The sequence below is a fragment of the Equus asinus genome, chromosome 21 (genome assembly GCF_041296235.1).
Source record: "Equus asinus isolate D_3611 breed Donkey chromosome 21, EquAss-T2T_v2, whole genome shotgun sequence".
In the NCBI taxonomy this organism is placed as follows: domain Eukaryota; kingdom Metazoa; phylum Chordata; class Mammalia; order Perissodactyla; family Equidae; genus Equus; species Equus asinus.
Genome location: NC_091810.1, coordinates 79959776 through 79977017, shown reverse-complemented (window position 1 = coordinate 79977017; position 17242 = coordinate 79959776). Strand labels below are relative to the sequence as shown.

Below are 17242 nucleotides of genomic sequence, written 5' to 3'. Positions count from 1 at the left end.
ACCACTGAAGGATTTTAAGATGAAGAGTGACCCAGTTATATTTGAGTTATATTTTAGAAAGATCACTTTCACAATGATTTCGAAATTTATCATACACTTTTTTGTTCCTTCAGTGTCCGTCTAACTCTACACTGGTACCCACCAAGACTTATATTCATTAGTGGGTGGTCTCTTTGAAAAGGACAATAAAAATCTTGGCATGTTTCTTAAACATGACTTAAAAAACAAAGGGGTCAATAAACTGGAAGAATCTTTCCAAAGAGGATGAAGCAAATTTTACAAAGGAAACTAAGGATAAATGCTTAAGTAAATGAGCAAAATTTAAGATTTAAACACCACAAAAGTACTTTGACACTGGTGAGATTTTTGGGAGCTGTGCCACCTTTCTGTGTGTGTATATACATGTGTGCCTGTGTGTGTGTGTATAAAATATAAAATTTTGTGCATACACAAACTCACAAATTACCTCTCTGCCAAACCTAAGCTAAACCTAAGTCAGGGAAACCAAATCAGTGCTAAGTAAGTGGAAATCTATTTGTCTGGTATGTCTGCTTTCCTAAAACAGTGCTGGATCTAGAAAGTCACTTACTTGTGCTACTAATTCATTCTGCTCCTTCTGAAACATTCGATTAATTGCTTCACAGCCTAGACCAATGGTATCTGGTCGCTTTTTCATTCCATTCATCAGTGGGCCAATGGTCCCTAAAGATGCCATGGCTCGAACACACAGCTGGGTGCCCAAAAAGAGAAGATTACTTGAAGAAGAGCAATATTTTACATAGTAAACACCGTAACAATAAAACATATGAAAAACCTACACTCAGTTCAAGTTTAATAATGAACTGAGTCAAATTCAGTCTCCTATTAATTCTATCACTAAACTGATTTAAGAATTGTTACAATACCATGTGGTTCCTATGCAGAAAGGCACATGGTAGGAAGGGGATTTATAATGCAAGGTACATTAGTGAGGAAGAAGGAGCACAGATACATTGTAGGGCTATAAGCTACTAAATGGATTCATCAATACCTCGTTTTCAGACAGGGCATGGATAACACGAATGGCACTCTTAGGAATGGCATTGTTCCTATGATTCATCGCCTGGATAACTTTGGGAAGATGGCCCAATGGTGGGACCTGATCAGCCAGCTGAGGTTGTGCACTGAAGAGACACACTGTTGCCGTTGTCAAAGTTTCCAGAGTTTCTCCCTGAAGGGTGTAAAGCAAACAAACAAACAGTAAAATACTGATAAAGTCCTAAACATCCTTAGCAATTATTTGGTGTTCAAAACTAAGGATCCACAAGTTCTAAGTGCTGATACTTGAAAATTGATTCACAAATCCTAAGAGAAGAACAAACTTCCCTGTCTTGATAAAAGGTAGACTTCAAAATAAATTTAAGAATTTGGTATCTTAATCTAAGCAGTCTTTCACTGGGCAAGGTCACATCACATTTCTATTGCAGGTTTAAAAGATCATCTCCCAAAAGATATTACTAGAAATTTTTAGATAATACAGAAATGACAGAATCAAAGAACACCAGTAATTCAGGAGAACGTAGAACTAGTAAAATGTTTTCCCCAGTTCTATTAAAAAATCCTACTATTTAACATGCCTGCTGCCATAATGCACTTTCCACTGCAGATAATGGATTACAAAGACCTATAACTTATACCATTATATGCGGACATATATATATCCATAATATACTGCATCTTAAATGAACATGGAAACCCAGGGATGTGCCCAAAAAGAAAGGTGATATAGGAGGAAAATATTTTGTGTTTTTGCCTTTCTAATTAGAGTTTCTACTTTTGAGGGTTTCATTTTTTAAGCAAAGTTTGGATGCAGTAAAAATCCTAGTAAAGAGAAAATATGATTATGGAAAGAAACATACATAAATATTTGGCATACTAATAATATTTTTTTAAAAGTTTTGCTAAGCTAATGACAGTAACTACTAATTTCTAAGGACTCGACATGAGCCAGACATTACGCTAAGGAATCCACATATATCAAAACTCATTAAAACCTCAGCCTTAGGGGCAGATGCTGTGATCATTCTATAAATGTGGCAACTCAGGCAAAGTCATTAGGTATTGTCCAAGGTCACAGAGCTAGTCGGGGGTGGAGCTGGTGTGGGGTCCAGGACCATCTAACAACACAGCTCGGTCTCTGAATCACCTTGCTCTATAGCCAGGCTGTTTAATTCAACAGCAATCACGTGCCTCAGTTACCGCCAATCTAAAGGTTCAAGTAACAAAAACCTTACATGCTATCAGGTTTCTGACTCACCAAACCAACACCAAGCCTACTTGCTCACTCACTGCTGCTTTCCTGGTAGTCTTCAGCTTTGAGCACAGGTACAGGGTTCACTCATGTAGTTACTACTCTGTCTATTTCTTTAACTAGGGTCATCCCTGCCAGAGATAGAAAGCTGAGTGAAGAACGTGCCCTAGCAGGACACACTTCCATTTAGGCTTCTACACTGAATATTTAGGTTTCTCATTAAAATTATACAATCATTGAAAATGGGGGGGCAGAAACCTTCTTTCAGAGCTTCTACAATTGTCAGAAATAGCATCTTTTTAACATAGATATCTCCAATTTTCGCTCAGAAATAACCATTTTACTAAGGAGTTTCACTTCTAAACATGGCCAAAGAAGATGAACAGACACATCTGAGTTTAAATGTAGCTACTATATTGAAAGAGGTAGCCAATTCTTAATCTGTGGTCAATGAGGACGGTGTTTTAAGACAAACACTATCAGTATGTTCAGCAAACTATTTGAAATGTTTTGCTGATGGCTGAAGCTTACATGAGGATTGTTCTTCTCCAAGAGCTCAGTTAATTTTTCTAGCAGTGCAATAAGAAATTCTCTAGGCTTTCTTAGAACCCAAGCTGGTTGTGCAATAAAGATTCTCAAGAAAACTCCTCCAACAGCAAGTTCACCCTCTGCTTCGCCAAACACCACGGCAAAATCTTCAGGCAACTTTAAATAGAGAAAGAACCACAGTCAACTCACTTATCATTAGCGGTACATTAAGCAAGAAATGCAAACCCTATTAAAGAAATATTTATGAAATTAACTAGTCTTTAAATAGTCATTAATATAATCAAATTATTGTTTTATTTTCTCTTAATAAAATTCAGAAAAGATGCTTGATTAATCACTTATTTCAAAAGCAAGTATTCCTACTTTTATGTTTAAGACATTTCCCAGGGGGAGACCTAAATGTCTTAATGACAAAGTATCTAATAAGTTGGCATTAAACTGATTCAGCAGGACTTTAAAAAAAAAACAACAAATCAACAAAAAATACAGTAAAACATAAAATTCTTTCTTCTGAATAAAAGTAGATTTTTACCTTCCAGTTTACATCAGGGTTGTCTCGCTGATTTTTAAAGTGCCTTGGGGAAAAAAAGGGGGAAGGGGAAATACTTCAGTCACAGGAGACACTTTGATTAGCCTTCAGAATAAGTCTCAGACAGGTGACAGACAAAGTGGGAATCGTTTGCCCTTCCCGGTGATTCCACCTGAAGGCCCTAAGCCATTATGTGTGCCTTTACTTACTCTAGCATCATTTCTCTAACTGTTGTGGACACTTTATCTCTGGAACTATCATTCCAAATTAACTCAGGATTTTCATGAGTTCCTTCAAAAATATGTACAGCAGCTTCGGGGTTGTCTCTCATGGCATCCATGAAAACACTTGGTAGAAACTTCATTAACGTAATTCGAACCTATGTGAGGGGATTGAGAAAGAAAAAAACCTATTGGAAACATCTTCGTATTTGGTTTACTTCGCATTTCTCTAAGGTAGAATACTGCTGTCATGTGTGCTGTGGTTGGTGTGGGATGTAACTATTATCCATAAGCTCGGGAGGGGAGAATAGATAAACCTTGGTTATGCAATGGTAACTTTAACAAGGGTCACTACAACCTCCTCCTACTTACCTATCCAGTTTCATCTCCATTCTCTGCCTCAAATTTAAGAAACTAAGAAATTACTATCACTGATGTGTATAGTTCCCAGAACACACCCCGCCGGATCACACCTCAAACATGCTGTTCCCTCTTCACAGAACACCCTTAGCTGGCCTGTCCCTCCAACTCTTCCCCCATGCTCCCCACCCTTACAAACAAATTTTTCTCATGCTACCTTTGTCTGACAAGTATTTTTTAGCAGATTTATTTGCTGTACTATGTTTTATATTATACTGTACCTTTCTCCAAAAAGGATTTAAAAAGAAGCTTTAAAAAAAATACAACCAATAAATACATACACATAATTGAAAATTAGCGTGAGGCATAAGGACAAAGGGAAAATGAAGGTTGGGACGATAAGTTTTCCTCAGGTCTTTACATGGTTTTCCCTCTTTTATGTCATTTAAGTCTGTGCTCAAATCTCATCCTTACGGAACCTTCCCTGGCCCAACCTGTCTTGCTCATTGCTTGCATTCTCAGCCCCTGGCTCACAGCAGATATTCAAAAAAACTTACTTGAATGACTGAGAATAGTATGAAGTCAGTACACAAAGGAAACATCAAAAGTTCCGTATAATTGCTAGTGATATACTACAAATTTAGCTCTGAACTTCCTAGCAGCCAATGAACTAAAGAAAACAATGTCAGTTAGATGGTAGAGAGCATCCACACAATAGGCAGTATGTCACTTTTCTTGGTCACCACAGAATTCAAACAGGAAGTGATCACTTGCTCGTGTGCATACATTAAACATTTAAGTAAAAAAATATACATAATGCAAATCCTTCGGCTGTAAGCCTTCCAAGTTATGGCCAGGTCAGTCAGCTATTCTAGAACAACCGTTGGCAAACCAGGAGCCAAACCTGGCCTGCCACCTATTTTTGCATATAAAGTTTTAGTGGAACACAGCCACACACATTTGTACAGTTACTATTTATGGCTTTTTCCTGTTAAAATGGCAGAGTTAAGTATTTGTGACCGAGATCACATGACCCACAAAGGATAAAGTATTTACTATATGCCCCTTTATAGAAAAAGTTTACTAGCCCCACCTCTACCTCACACAATGTAGAAAAATTAACTCAAATGGATCTAAAACATAAATACAAGAGCTAAAACTATAAAACTGTTAGGAGAAAACATAGGCACAGATTTTTGTAACCTTGGATTAGGCAATGGTTTCTTAGATATGACATCAAAAGCATAAGCTGCAACAATGACAACGAAAGAAATAAGATTGAACTTCATCAAAATTAAGAACTTTTGTGTTTCAAAAGACACCATCAAGAAAGTGGAAGGACATCCACAAAATGGGAGAAAATATTTGCAAATCATACATCTGGTAAGGGATTGGTATCCAGAACATATAAGGAACAATTACAACTCAATAGCAAAAACACAAATAACCCAATTAAAAAATGAGCAAAGGATGTAAATAGACATTTCTCTAAAAAAGATGTATAAATGGCCAATAAGCATATGAAAAGGTATCCAACATCAATAACCACCAGGGAAATGCAAATCAAGACCATGAGATACCACTTCATACCCAGTAGGATGGCTATAATCAAAAAAGATATATAATAAGTGTTAGAGAAGATGTAAAGAAATCAGGTACCTCACACATTGCTTTGGACAAGGTAAAATGGTGTAGCTGCTTTGGAAAACAGTCTGACAACTCCTTGAAAAGTTAAACATAGTGTTACCATATGATCCAGAAATTCTACTCTCAGAGAAATAAAAACACATATCCACACAAAAATTTGGACACAAATGTTCACCAGTAGCATTATTCAGAATAGCCAAAGAGTAGAAACAATCCATATGACCATCAACTGACAAATGGAAAAACAGAATGTGGTATAGCTATACAATGGAATATTATTTGGCAACTGAAGGGAGTGAAATACTGATACTTGCTACAATATGGATGAACCTTGAAAACATTATGCTAAGTAACAGAAGCCAGTCACAAAAGACCACATATTGTATGATTCCATTTATGTGAAATGCCCAGAATAGGCAAATCTACAGAGACAGAAAGCAGGTTAGTGGTTGCCACGTACTGGGAGGAGGGGGTATGGGGAGTGACTGCTAAAGAGAATGGGTATTTTTCATGGGTTGATGAAAATATTCTAAAATTGATTGTGGTTGCCTAACTATGTCAATTATATCTCAATAAAGCTGTTACCAAAAAAAAAGTTTCCTGACTCCAGTTCTAGAATCTCTTGCTGCAAATCACTCAATAATTAAAGAGCTGATACTTGTATTTTTGCCATACAGAAAATTTAAGTGTAAATATATTCACCTTGATAAAATTTGTCCCTCATGTATTTCAAAGGTCAAAAAATTACTGAAGAGCTCAAAGTCAATTTCCAGTACATATTTATTTTAAACATCTAAAACATTATTTGAAATGTAGTATTAGATATTACAATTATGTGCTACCTAACTCTAGCTTTAAGAAAACTCACTATGAAACATGAATATCCATACTTTTATGGACCTTTCTACAGTGATCCAAACGTAATCTCCCTCATATCTCATCAACCCTGCTGATGATAGACTATCAACCTTATTCCCAGAGTAAAACTGTTCCAGATCCTTTGACAGATTCTCATTACCTAGATCGAGAGAAATGGCAAGAAAAAAACAACTCAATTCAACTTGCTTTACAGACATAGAATCAGACTCTGGAAACGAAGGCCTTATTTCATGGTGCCCCCACGTCTCTAAGGTGCTGCTGGGTGGGCCGGCACAGACAGTGCTTCAGTGAGCATTGCTTCTTGTGAAACTGATTTAGTCACAGAAGAAGAGGACTTTGATTACACCTGTGTCTGGATGGAATTCTATTTAGAAGTACTGTTTTAACAGGTTCCTGCTCTGCAAACTGGACCACGGTTCCAGAGATCATCTGATCATCTCCAGATTCTGCATGAAAGATCTCCCTACAGAATGGGGTGGCAGAGGTGCCGTTAAACTCACATGCCTGTACAGACCTCCCAAGGGTGGTATAACCTTCCTAACACAGATGTGGAGTATACAAGGACATAGATCACCAACTCCTTCACTAGCTACTTCCACAGGCCAATTCTCGCAGTGTGAAAGTCTAACATAACCTAACTAACTTCTCTCACAACCTAAGTATATTTTTGTTCTTTCTTCAAGAGAGACGAACAGTTTATTGCCATAATCCAAACACTTTCTTAAGACTTCTCAATTCTAGTGCAGGCTTCCCCAACTACAATTTTTCTCAAGCTAGTAACATGTAGGGATAATGTCAGGTATGTCAATCTTTCAACTTTCACATCAAATCATTTCCTTATCTTCATCATCTCAGACTTCGGTCAACTTCATGAAATCAGTATTAAAGTAATAAAGCTTTAATAACTAATTTCTTTTTCAGAACCTATTTTTGCTCACCTTTGGACCTATTAGTTTATCTGCTGTCATTTTAGCAAAAAGTTCCGCAGTTTGGGCTCGAACCTGTGGATGTGTTGAATTGCAGAACATATCTAGTAAATAAATCAAAGCTCCTATGAAGGAAAAAAAGAATTAGTGTTTATACTACACATAAAGAATATGACTATTCTAATCAGTAGAATTCATTTTCAACTGTATTTCAACTCAATGCAGTTGGATTTTTTAAAAACTGTTAAGTCTTCGAAAGCACTCCTCTGGGTTATCAGACTATACAAAGCAGCTCAAGATAAGCTTCGTCATTACTGAACATGATTGGAGGAGAAAGCACTCTATACATTACCTTTTGCCATTGCTTCTTTAATTATTTTCGTACTTGATGTCAAAGCATAAAGAGTTTCCAGAACAAGCTGACGACCTGCAGAGTAAAATACATTTCAAAGAATGCACCATCACGTTAGCTTACATTTTCTAGGTGTTGACTCTGTGCCAGCCACTGAACTAGGTGTTCTACATGGGGCATCATATTTAAATCTGCACAACAGCCTGAGAGACAGGTATGAATGATCATGGCCTTGTTATGAATGAAGAAGTGGAGGCCCAGTTTAACCAGCCCATGGTTTCACAGCTAGTGGGTGGTATAGTGGGTTTTCATATAGAGGTCTGTCTGACTCCAAAGTCTACATGCGTAATCAATGCGTTATACTGTCTTCCTATCTCATTGTTCACCACACAAACAAAATCTTCTCACCTCCTGACACCCTGAAGACATGTTGGTCAGGCATCTAAGATTTTCATCTGATGCTACTGCCTTAGAGAAATGAGCAGGAAGAGGCAGTTGCAAGACACTGTTCCAATCTACGACATGTTAGCATCCTTCTGGACAGTGTATGCACCTCTTACCCCTTGTCATCGAAGTATACTGGGCTACTGGCCTTTACTCTTCTAGAGTCAAATGGCAATGACAGACAGGTGACCAAAGGAGTAAGAGTTGGCAGAAAGGGTGGAGGCTGCCAAGTATTAGGCTGAGACGAAGCAACAACAAAGGTGGGAGCTAGACGGGTCTAAGTTAACATGCAAGAGAACAAACATTCAAAAGGAGATTCCTAAAAGCAACAATACTTCATGAAAACTCACCACTGCTCTAAACGCAGTTTCAAAGGAAAACAAGCCTTTGGAAGGGATGGAGGAAGGTTAAAAATTTTATGTATTTAATGTCCCTCAACAAACAGTGAGAGACAGATAATTCAATCTAAAATATAAATGATAGTAGACTAGGCTGAGATATCTAGATGTCAGCTATTTTACCTATAAGATTAAAATAGTGACTGCATTATATAAATCAGATATAAATACAAAGTTAAACTTTCAAACCAAGACTTCTGCAACATTCTTTACGTCATCAATCAGTTAAATTTTGCATTGTTTGAAGTCTCACAAAGCTATTAAAATCCAATAAAGAAAGAAAAACCAACTAAGGTTATAGGCATGATAAAAATAATCTTCAAATGACTTTCAAAAGTTGTCATTTTATTTACTTACTTATTTTTTCAGAAGATTAGCCGTGAGCTAACATCTGCTGCCAATCCTCCTCTTTTTGCTGAGGAAGACTGGCCCTGAGCCAACATCTGTGCCTATCTTCCTCTACTTTATATGTGGGACACCTACCATAGCGTGGCTTGCCAAGTGGTGCCAAATCCACACCTGGGATGAGAACCGGCAAACCCCGGGCCATCAAAGAGGAACGTGCGAACTTAACCACTGCGCCACCAGGCCGGTCCCAAAAGTTGTCATTTTAAAGAGCTATTTCAGACATGTCATTTTTATTCAATGGAAATTTAACTCTATTCAATTCACTGAACATAAAAGAAACACTTAACATGTGCAAGGCCCTGGGGCATAAAATGAATGAGACAGGTTCTTGCTCTCAAGGAGGTGGACAGGTGAAGAGCCAAGATTAACATGACTTCCAAGGGGTTGGCAAAGCCGACTGAGCAATGTATTCTGACAGAGTGAAGCTGGAGTTACAGTGCAATTGCCTTTGAAAAGCAACCTCAAGGTTGATTCCAGCATAAGTACACACTATTATGCTAGACAACTATACAATTTATAAGGAGCCTATATTAGTGCAGGGTGTATTCAAGAAATCAGGTTGGTATATTTTTTAAATTGATCTCACTCAGTGACATTGGTAAAGGATAAATAACGCAGGACTGAACTCTAAGCTGAACACAAGGTAATTTTTATCTCAAGCATTTTTTTCTATCATCCTTTATAACCCATGGAATATTAGTCAATTCTCAATTACTCACATGTAGCTTACACTCAGCAAATGAAAATCCTAGGTTATTTTCCTTTGCTTTTAGACCTCTCTCACCTCCAACTCTCAGCTTTTGACATGGGAAATGCAAAATAATTTTATTGACTTATGTAAAACATGATTAGGAAGACAAATCTAATTTAAAGAATAACACTTAAAATATCGCAAAACTAAACACGGATAACATTATGTGAGAGGTTTTATATTATCTATGTAACCGCTCCCCTCTACGCATTGGCTGTGGTTTACAAAATTCTATTTGTGAATATACATACTTGATGGCAATGAATGTAGGAGAGCCAATAAATTGGATAAAACCATTGATTCAGCAATATTGTTGACACAATCTTGGTTAGATGTCACTATATTCACAACCTGAAAATTAATCAACAGGATATTAAGAGTTTGGGAAATAATTTTGGATCTAAATCAAATTAAGTCAAATTATTCAGACCTAAATAAATTTAAGGCTTCACAAAAGTGAGAAAAATGTTTAGGACAAAATATTTAATTTTTAAAAAAGAGTTTAATTTTAAGAGATTGGCTTTATTACTTTGATCTTTTGAGAAACAAAAATTGATGCCCATGTATATATTATGTACATTAGCTTCCTATTAATTTAGAGATAAGAAATAGAATGATCTAACAAATATTTTAGCACCAATTCACAATTTTGAGGCTGATAGGAAGCCTTTGATCCTACACCAGTTTATACTCCAGAACTAGGGTGGGGAGTGATTAGGAAGATAATGATCCTCACTACTGGGACTTTTACTTTGCTTTTAGAGGGAGAAAGTAATGTCCTCAGCACCCAGCAGAACAGACTGGGTCTATCTTTCCATTATAAAGAAATAGGCATGTTTTTCTTTCACAGAGGATGATCTCTCAAGTCTAACTCTTACAGAACACATCTAAAGACCAATGTCACTTAACCTGAACCATGTGGTCAAGGCAATGTATCCCAGATTTAACAATGCTTTTTTAAACTATTTACTAGGTACTTGAAAGAACCAAGTAGAGAAGCATGCTTTCCAATTAAAAGAACATGCTTGTTAAGCTTTTTGACCAATTTAACTTTTACTATTTTATTAAAAATCTCTTTTAAGCCAAAATGCAATTTAAGAATCCGTTATACAGATCATTCATAAACCACTCATTAACCTGTTACTGAGAGTTGAATTTGGTTCTTTATAATAAATTGTGTGTGTTACAATGAGCAGGATCATCTGAAAAACAATCCTGGGAGCTCACTCTGGGTTGCCTGGACAACAAGCCCCCTATGACCAGGGACTTTCTGCTTCTCCCAGAGGAAAAGGCTCCCAACAGCTTCCCATGGGACCAGTGGTTTCATTCTCTTGAAGGAGGGTCCTCCAACTTCTCTTGGACCCCTAAGGCCCACAGGTTCTGGGCAGCTGACTTTCCTAAACAGCTCCTGTAAACACCCTAACTGGAAACCTGTCTGTAACCCTCACTGGAAAGGCTGCTTATGTACTAGACCCGTGAGAATAGACAGCAACTAAGGTGGAGGTGGAAGGGTCAGTCTTCTAGAACACAAACCCACAGTATGTAACCAGCAGTGTCCTGGTCTCAACATCTCTCTCTGCAGCAACACTGAGAGATAAGGGAAAGCCTGCCTCCTTTTCTTGCTGCCTGTGGCTTCCAAGCTTCCTGAGTCAAGCCCATGCCCTAACCCACAGCACATGACACTGTACAATGCATCCCAAGTTCTAACGCATGACAAAGAATGGCCACAGAGGGAACCAACTTGAACAATATTGTGCAATATCTGCTCTTCAAAATGAGTATATTAATTCAAATTTTAAAAATATATTCATTGGCTTAATAGGCAAAATGAAAAAAACCACATGCAAACTTCTATTCAACTTCAGATGGTCATTAATCAAGGCTCAAACCATATATAGTAAGTGGTAGGAAAGACAATATGCTTTAGCACAAAATTCTTTTACCTCTAATGCTAGTTGCTGCACTTGACCAGCTCCATGGACTCGGAGAAGAGAAAATATTAACTTAAAGTGCCCAATGCATTCACTTTCAGAGCCTAGGGAATAAGAATAAAATGTTCACTTTTTATTTCCAAGAAATAAAATTCTAAATTATAGACCTTCATAAAACTGATATAGACTACTGTCACTATCTATTATAAGTCTCTGATAACCTGCTCTCAACATTTGTGACACGAAGAGAGTGAAGTATCTATCTCTAAACAGCAACAAATCTTAAGAGGCAAAAAGTAAGACACTAGTGTTTCTTAGGTTGGTTTTCTTTTCATTTCCATCCCCACCCCAGCCCTCAGGCTAAAAACAAGAAATTTATCAAATACACATTCCAAACACAACTCAAAAAGAAAAGGTGTAAGGTGGTAATTTTATTCTTTATCTTAGCCTTAGAGGTACCCCCCTCAGCCTAATTATATTTTGGGAGAGTGTGTGACACCATTTGGCTTTTAATTAAGATGGAGTTAGAACTCCGCAACTTGAGGACTACATTACAAATTGACATGCACATACAAAGGACTCTCTGTGAAAGTACATAAAATTGAATGCTATTTCCATTCCCACCTACCTCAAACCCTAATCTCATATATTTACTACCATTTTGTTGTAAATAAAACAAAAACATTTAAAGCTAAGGTTTTGTTCAGTGTATTTTTCCTTTTGCTACATGGTAATAAAACATATACTGTAATTTGCTATTTTTTGAGGCCCTGTAAGATAAGTCTGAAAATATTCTGTAAATAGGTTACTGTTAGATGAATTTTCAAAACACTTCTTACTAGGTAAGATTTATCGTAAATGAATTAATGACACAGAAATCATACTTCTAAATTACAACAGAGCATGTGATCCTGATACATGAACTTTATAGATGCTATCAAGATAAAATTTCTGTGCAAGCCCTTTCTCATTTTTTATAAGTCCCAAATCAACTGCCTGCTTTGCTGCAATTTCTTTGTACCTAAGACACCGCTAGTAATGTTCTACTATGCCAACTCCAAACAATAAGAGATGAAGTTTTCTTCGCATTTTATAATACTGCCTTTAATGGTGTCTTGACTTCTCTTTCCAGTCTACGGTTTATAGGTAAAAATATTATGGGGTCAATTCCTCCTAATGTTATACCAAGTACAACACTACCAAGTAAAACATTATAACCAAGTATAATTTTCCCTGATAAAACTCAGAATGGGAATTTTTAGGGACCTTTTACTGTAAGGATCTCGCTGATCAAGGGTGGTCACACACCTGGATTATATTTTATGACATTTCTCAGGGCCTCCAAAGCCATCTCCACTCTTGGCAAGCGATCTCCGTGTTGCTCTGACTCCACTTTTGCAGCATGCGTGAGAGCCATGAATGTGTGGAGGTACTGGGCTTGGGAGCCTATATAATCCAAGAGACTTGCAGCAAACGCTTTTGGAACCTAAGTTGAGTGGAGAAATATTTAAAAGCATGTATGCTCGCAGAAATCACTTATAACAAAGACTCCACAGCAAAAAAATAAATAAACAAAGAACTTCAAGCTATAAGAGTGATTAAATTGTGCACACACAAGAACACACTTGTGAATTAAAAACGGGGAGGGGGAGGAAACAAAACCCAGTTGCATTCATCGAAAGTGTTTCTCAATTTTTTTTGTCCCGGGTTAATCAGAGATCTGATATATGCCCATCAGTACCTTAGTATAATAATTCTGAGATTAGAGGATCTCTTCCCTTAACCAATCAAAGTAAATGATAGCATGGTATGTAACTTCTACAATTTGGTTATATTCTTATATTAAAAACTATGTATCTAGAATATAAATTCAAAGGACAGTTTTCAAAGAGACTTCACAAGTCGCTGAACTCATTCTGCTTAACAGATATTTATATTTATTATTCTGTGATAAATAATATACATTGTGGTTTAGTAAATTCCTTTTTTCCCAAAAGCAACCTCTAAAACAAAGCCTCACTTAATCCCTCCTTACAAATAAATCAATCGCCAAATCCTCCTGCCACCCCCTCCCAGAAAACTACAACGAAAAATTCCCAAAGGATCCCCAGCGCTAAGAAGAAAAAGAAGCTCCTCATTTGCTTCTGGAAGTGATTAGGGACCAGCACAAGAGATGACCTGGTGTGACCCCAGTCATCTTCTAAAAAACCTCTTTGTTCTCCACCTGTATTTTCTTACTTTTCTTCTAATAATCGACCAGAGAAGGACTTCTATTTGATGGTTGGATATTCTACATGATAGAATGAGTGTGTAAATGGCCTTGCACTTCCATGAGAGACTAGTAAGTTGAAGGCATATATACATGACACAGTGGGGCAGCATTACCTATAAAATATAAGGACTAGCTGAGCAAGGAATAATTTCTTATTCATGAATCCACAAAATTAAACTGTTCAACATTCAAAATAAAGATGCTCATAAGTTATCAAAAGTCACCCCACCACAGACCCAGGTTAGTATAAATCATTTGGCAAAGAACAGGCATTATTTCGATGTATGTAGTGTGAATAAACTAGTAGCTTTCAATAACTAATGATCAAAGCTAACAGACAAAACTAGAAGTCGGGAGCTTACCTCTAATTGGAAAGTAGGGACTTCATTATATACCCTAACAAAAATCTCCCCTACAATAAGTTCTTTGGCATGATCACTGTAGACAAATTCTGATCCAAAAGTTTTGTCACAATCACCCTTTTAAAAAAGAAATTGACTATTAGATAAAAATCAGAATCATTAGTGTCTGGTTTATAAATCTATCCATATTCAGTTTCATAACAGATAGAGAACTTGAAAGTCATTCACTTTCCCGTGAGGAAAAATGTGGTAGGATACACATCACAGCACGCAACATACTTTTAACCTTTATAACCAGCAATATGGACTCTGGAACAGGCATAGAGTTGTATTATTTTTTAAGTGCAAAGATTAATATTGTAACTCATTTTAACATTTCAAAAGATTACAGAGGTCAGGCAATAAAGTATGTTATAGCTACCATTTATGAAGCAAGTATGACACTTGGCTCTTCTCTCTCCACTCAGTAGACATCTAGCCTAGTCAGATATAGAGTGATACAGCTAAGAAATGAATACATTTGGACTGAGTTTTTAAAAGTAATATACTGAATGAAAGTGCTGGAAAACAGGTTCTTTGAATAAAAAAAAGACAGGGTAATATTATATAGGTTGAAAAATCAAGAAGCGTTTTCATTTAAGGAAAAGGAAAAAGATACAGAAGAGGAATGGGAGAAAAATAGTCCCAATAAAGATTTAGGTTGAAATCACACAGAATTCAGGTTGGACTGAAATAATACGTAAAAGTATACAATAAATTGTAAATTGCTAAGCAAAGAGAAGATGTTATTATGTCTCTTCTGGTAAAAGAACAGATGAACAGATGATGTATAGAAATGAGTGACTTGTTCTCCCTAGCTCTGCAATTCTCAAAACTTCTATCTACAAAGAGTGCTGAGCGACTATCATGAAATGAGTTCAAGGCAAATTTTCAATAATTCAAGACACAACAGTGATGGTTACTCTTTAATAAATTCTAAACCCACAAACAGAATTATCTTTTAAACCATCAAGACTCAACCATCTAGTGTGTCTATCATCCAGGCCTTATCCTTATCCCCCATCCTACTGTCTTTTGTTTTTTTCATGGCTTAATAGCTTCTCCACCAGAAGGTGGCAGGATAGGAGAAATTATTCAATTTTGATACTAGAAAGCAATTTTGATTTACTGGGGAAAAGAGGACAACTAAAACAGGGCTTCTGGGTAGAAAAACTGGTTAAAATAGAAGACAGCTATACGTAAGTGGTAACAAAAGCAACAACAAAAAAATCCATTGCGTTATTAAATAAAATAAGAACACTATTCTTAAAGGGCCAAATATTGGGTGGTAAAAAGCTACAGGCTTGATTAATACCAAATGGAGAAACAATGGGTTTCTGTTTCGTCAATACTAAGTTCTATTTCCAGATTCCATTAGAGTAAGTTACCCAACAAATTTATAAAACAATAACATACTTTTCTGATCATGTTTTCTTGTTGGGATTCAAGAAATTCAAGTAGTTCTGCTCTTGTAGAATTGTTCCATATCAAATAGGGGCTCTCTGTGTTGCTGTTAAGCATCTTCAAAATCTAGAAGACAGAATATTACTGTTCTGTAACATTTAGAAAAATATAATATTGAAGTTATCATTTATCAAAATTGTCTATTACATGCCAACCACTGTAATAATGCCTTAAGTATAACGGATCTCAATGATAAGGATGTCAATAATTCTAACGTTTGTTAAAACCCATTTTGCAGCTGAGAAAAATCAAGGCTGAGAGAGATCAAATTTATTCGTCCCAGGTCTCACAACCCTTAAGTGGTGAAACTGGGATTCAAGTTTGAGTCTGTTTGACTTCACGTTCTTTTTTTTGGTGAGGAGATTGGCCCGTAGCTAACATCTGTTGCCAATCTCCCTCTTTTTTCCCCTCCCCAAAGCCCCTGTACATAGTTGAATATCCTAGTTGTAGGTCATTCTAGTTCCTCTACGTGGGATGCCACCACAGCATGGCCTGAGGAGCAGCGCATAGGTCTACGCCCAGGATCCGATCCGGAGCAAGCAAACTTAACCACTCCACCATGGGGCGGGACCCTGACTTCACATTCTTAACATTTGTTCTGCTTTGATGAAAATCACATAATTTGTGTAAAACATTTAATAAACACCTAATAAATATAAGCTTAAAAAGAATCATACCATACTGCCTTTATAGGTATATATCTGAAAACAAAATCTAAGTCTTTATGAGGCATACTCCTAGGAAGGGAAAAAAAATTTACGGGCAGAAGTCAGTTCAGATTTTCTTGGCCAAACCCGGATTCAACGCTGCATTAAGTAGCTCTGCAGACAGAGCACATGACTGCTGAGCTATCCAGGGTGCTTTCCCTTTGTTTAGTTGTCCTCAATTGTAAGTGCACACATAGATAATTGACTCTCCCTTAAATGTTTTAATACAAATTTTTTAAATTTTACATTTTAAATTTAATGCTAGGAGGAAAGCAGTGGGTTATTACTTCCATCTTACACAAACCCATCCAACCCTTGTTTTTGAAATGTTAACTATTAGTTAAGTAAAATGACCTAAAAAATATATTATTAGGAAAATAGAATAACTTTGAGAACTGTCAGTTATTTTAAAAATAAGCATTTCATTAAACCCAGACAGAGTTCAGGCCAAGATTTTGAAATGCCTTTTTTTTTTTCCCGTAGTAGTTAATCAACAACTTGCTAGTATTTCTGGAAAGAATGTTTTAAATTAGCAAAACACATCACATTGATGAACACAGAGTCTAGAAAAAAAACAAAGATCAAGAGCGGCATCTAAACCTCTTCCCTCTTATTCAGGAGCACTGAAAAGCAATGTCCTACACTAAAACGCAGACTCAATCAGACTAGATTAAAAAACAAATAAGCTTTTCATAAATTCTAAAAATACTCCA

General features: G+C 36.6%; 1 protein-coding gene across 2 annotated transcripts in view; it reads right to left on the bottom strand.

Moving 5' to 3' along the window:
• DNAJC13 (DnaJ heat shock protein family (Hsp40) member C13) overlaps positions 1 to 17242 on the bottom strand; it is a 110204-nt gene that overhangs the window by 9997 nt on the left and 82965 nt on the right. For both annotated transcript variants that reach the window (XM_014858002.3, XM_014858003.3), the window contains 12 exons: positions 15775 to 15888; positions 14320 to 14436; positions 12994 to 13171; positions 11698 to 11789; positions 10006 to 10105; positions 7754 to 7828; positions 7414 to 7526; positions 3578 to 3747; positions 3372 to 3414; positions 2822 to 2995; positions 1031 to 1210; positions 590 to 730 (listed from right to left, as the gene is read on the bottom strand). In XM_014858002.3, coding sequence (XP_014713488.2) covers positions 590 to 730; positions 1031 to 1210; positions 2822 to 2995; positions 3372 to 3414; positions 3578 to 3747; positions 7414 to 7526; positions 7754 to 7828; positions 10006 to 10105; positions 11698 to 11789; positions 12994 to 13171; positions 14320 to 14436; positions 15775 to 15888 — 1497 coding nt within the window. The remainder of the gene's footprint in view (positions 1 to 589; positions 731 to 1030; positions 1211 to 2821; positions 2996 to 3371; positions 3415 to 3577; positions 3748 to 7413; positions 7527 to 7753; positions 7829 to 10005; positions 10106 to 11697; positions 11790 to 12993; positions 13172 to 14319; positions 14437 to 15774; positions 15889 to 17242) is intronic.